The 2,031-nt window shown below is 32.4% G+C and overlaps 1 protein-coding gene across 1 annotated transcript; it reads right to left on the reverse strand.

Moving 5' to 3' along the window:
* Positions 1–775: 775 nt before the first annotated feature.
* Positions 776–1,850, reverse strand: LOC101738348 (small integral membrane protein 8). Its single transcript, XM_004928470.5, has 2 exons — positions 1,663–1,850; positions 776–1,006 (listed from the first exon to the last, which is right to left on the reverse strand). Exons 1-2 carry the CDS (start codon positions 1,759–1,761, stop codon positions 851–853), a joined length of 255 nt encoding a protein of 84 aa, XP_004928527.1. The 5' UTR covers positions 1,762–1,850; the 3' UTR covers positions 776–850.
* Between the last annotated feature and the right edge of the window lie 181 nt (positions 1,851–2,031).

Consider the following 2,031-nt stretch of genomic DNA (forward strand, 5'->3'; position numbering starts at 1 on the left):
CAGTGCTTAGCAAAATCTACCGGATCGGAAACGCGACCCACTGAGAAGATCCGGTGAGAAACTCAGTGAGCTATGTCTATGGGCTAATTCAGTCGCAACCGACGAAGGGCTCGACTAGGACAGTAACCAGTTCCATCTACGGTTCGTCAACAAAGACCTTTTTTTGCCAAAAACATCTGGCTCTCCTTCCAAGGGCTTTCCTGACCGCAACTCTTTCTTCAAATCTCTCTCACTATGGTGAACATTAAGCTGAAGAAGTTTATTTGCTATACTATTTTTGCCAAATCTTAAACTTTAATTGGCTTTCCTGTAAAATCGCTTGAATCAAATAGCCTTTCACCACTTGATATGATGACTTTTATAAATAGTTTGGAAAGATCCAAAAGTTACGTTAAGTGAATTTGTTTCATTCTGGCTCACTTGGCCTCAGCTGAAAATTTTGCATGTACATATAAAAATACTGTTAGGGGTATTAACAATATTTGAACGTTTCTAAATAGCTTATTAGATGTTAAATCTTAATTAGACCACAAAGAGATTTAAATGAGACAAATATTTACTGTAATTCTTAGCTGATTTGGATGGATTACTAAAACCAACATTAGTGATACACGATAGTATGGAGGGCAGACGAAAGTTAACTATGTCTACTAGTTACATTATTTATGTGCTTGCAATTGATGTATTATTTTATTAAAAGCTTCTTCCCATTTAAGTTCCAGAGGTTTCAAATCCCCAAATTCAATTATGTGGTGCTTTTTTTGTATGAGGAAAATTGTTGTTATTTTAACCATTATTTATTACTACAATATATTAATAGTTATTTACAATTTTTACAAATTCTATAATTTCAATCCCATTTTGATTTCTTCTTTTCAAAAATCTCTTTTCCATCTTTATCAATAGCAGAATAATATCCCATTGATTCATATTTTTGTCGCATGTATGCAATGTATCCTAGAGCCAAACCAAAGCATGTCAGTCCTATGCTCATTATGACTATATTCTGAAACAATAAAGTTTTCATTTAAAATGGCTGCCAGAGGTTTCCCATTGTCAACTACAATATACAACTACTACTATATATTATAATATAGCATTTCGCTGGTATTTATTTATTGCACAGACGGGTAAAAAAAGTGTTTGGTCTATATGTTTAAAGTCTAGTCAATAAAATCTAAGCAAAAAAATGTTTTAAGTGGTTACCAGAGCCAATAGATATAATGTGAATGCCACCATCCGCTTTGTGACATAAGGTCTAAGTTTAAATTATGTTGTAGAATTGTTGCACTCACTTTTATCCATAAAAGAATGATGAATTGCTTTTCTTAATTTGTATTTCAAAACTACTATTTATTATATGACTGCTTTTCATTGTTATGGAGAAGCATAAAATAACTATATGTGCAAATTTTGTCATCTCTGCCTTCTATTTAGACTATAACATAAAATACATCTGAGTGGTAGTCTTAGAATGGGTTCAATATGCTTAAAGTATACATTATCAATCAGTGTGATATGTAATAGACAGATTAAAATGATGACCGGGTCATTGATTTTAATGTCCTTTCATTACTTGATTGTTTACAAATCTTAGTTAAAGAAGGGAATACCAGCGTCAAGAAAGTAAATCTTATGGGTACATGAACAATTTTTACTCACGGGTTTTGCGTATAGTTCAAAATTGACCACTCTAAATGCTGTAGTTGATCGCATAGATCGCAAACCCTCGCCAGGTTTATCATCGTGTGGTTTTGACATTGTTTACAAAATTTGATATTTTCTATGAATGGAAGTCGTAAGGCGATTCAAAAATTTTTTTCTAACTTTTTTTTTTTATTATTGGGCATACACTGAAGAGGCACAGAAAATGTACCCCGTGCAGCCAAATCTGTCGTTACGAAGACTTAGATCAGCCGTTTTAAAAAAGTGAATGAATCAGAATGAAATGAAAATGATTTTTCTATTTATCTCAAACCAATTAGGTAGGAAATTGATGAAATTTTAATTTTGCGGGTTTTATTACAGGAT

The sequence above is a fragment of the Bombyx mori genome, chromosome 15 (assembly GCF_030269925.1).
Source record: "Bombyx mori chromosome 15, ASM3026992v2".
NCBI classification, from domain to species: Eukaryota; Metazoa; Arthropoda; class Insecta; order Lepidoptera; family Bombycidae; genus Bombyx; species Bombyx mori.

Coding starts and splice junctions, on each gene's coding strand:
- LOC101738348 (XM_004928470.5), bottom strand. CDS start 1,761: ATGTCAAAACCACACGATGATAAACCTGGCGAGGGTTTGCGATCTATG. Junction 1,007..1,662: donor TTGAACTATACGCAAAACCC/GTGAGTAAAAAT, acceptor TTATTGTTTCAG/AATATAGTCATAATGAGCAT.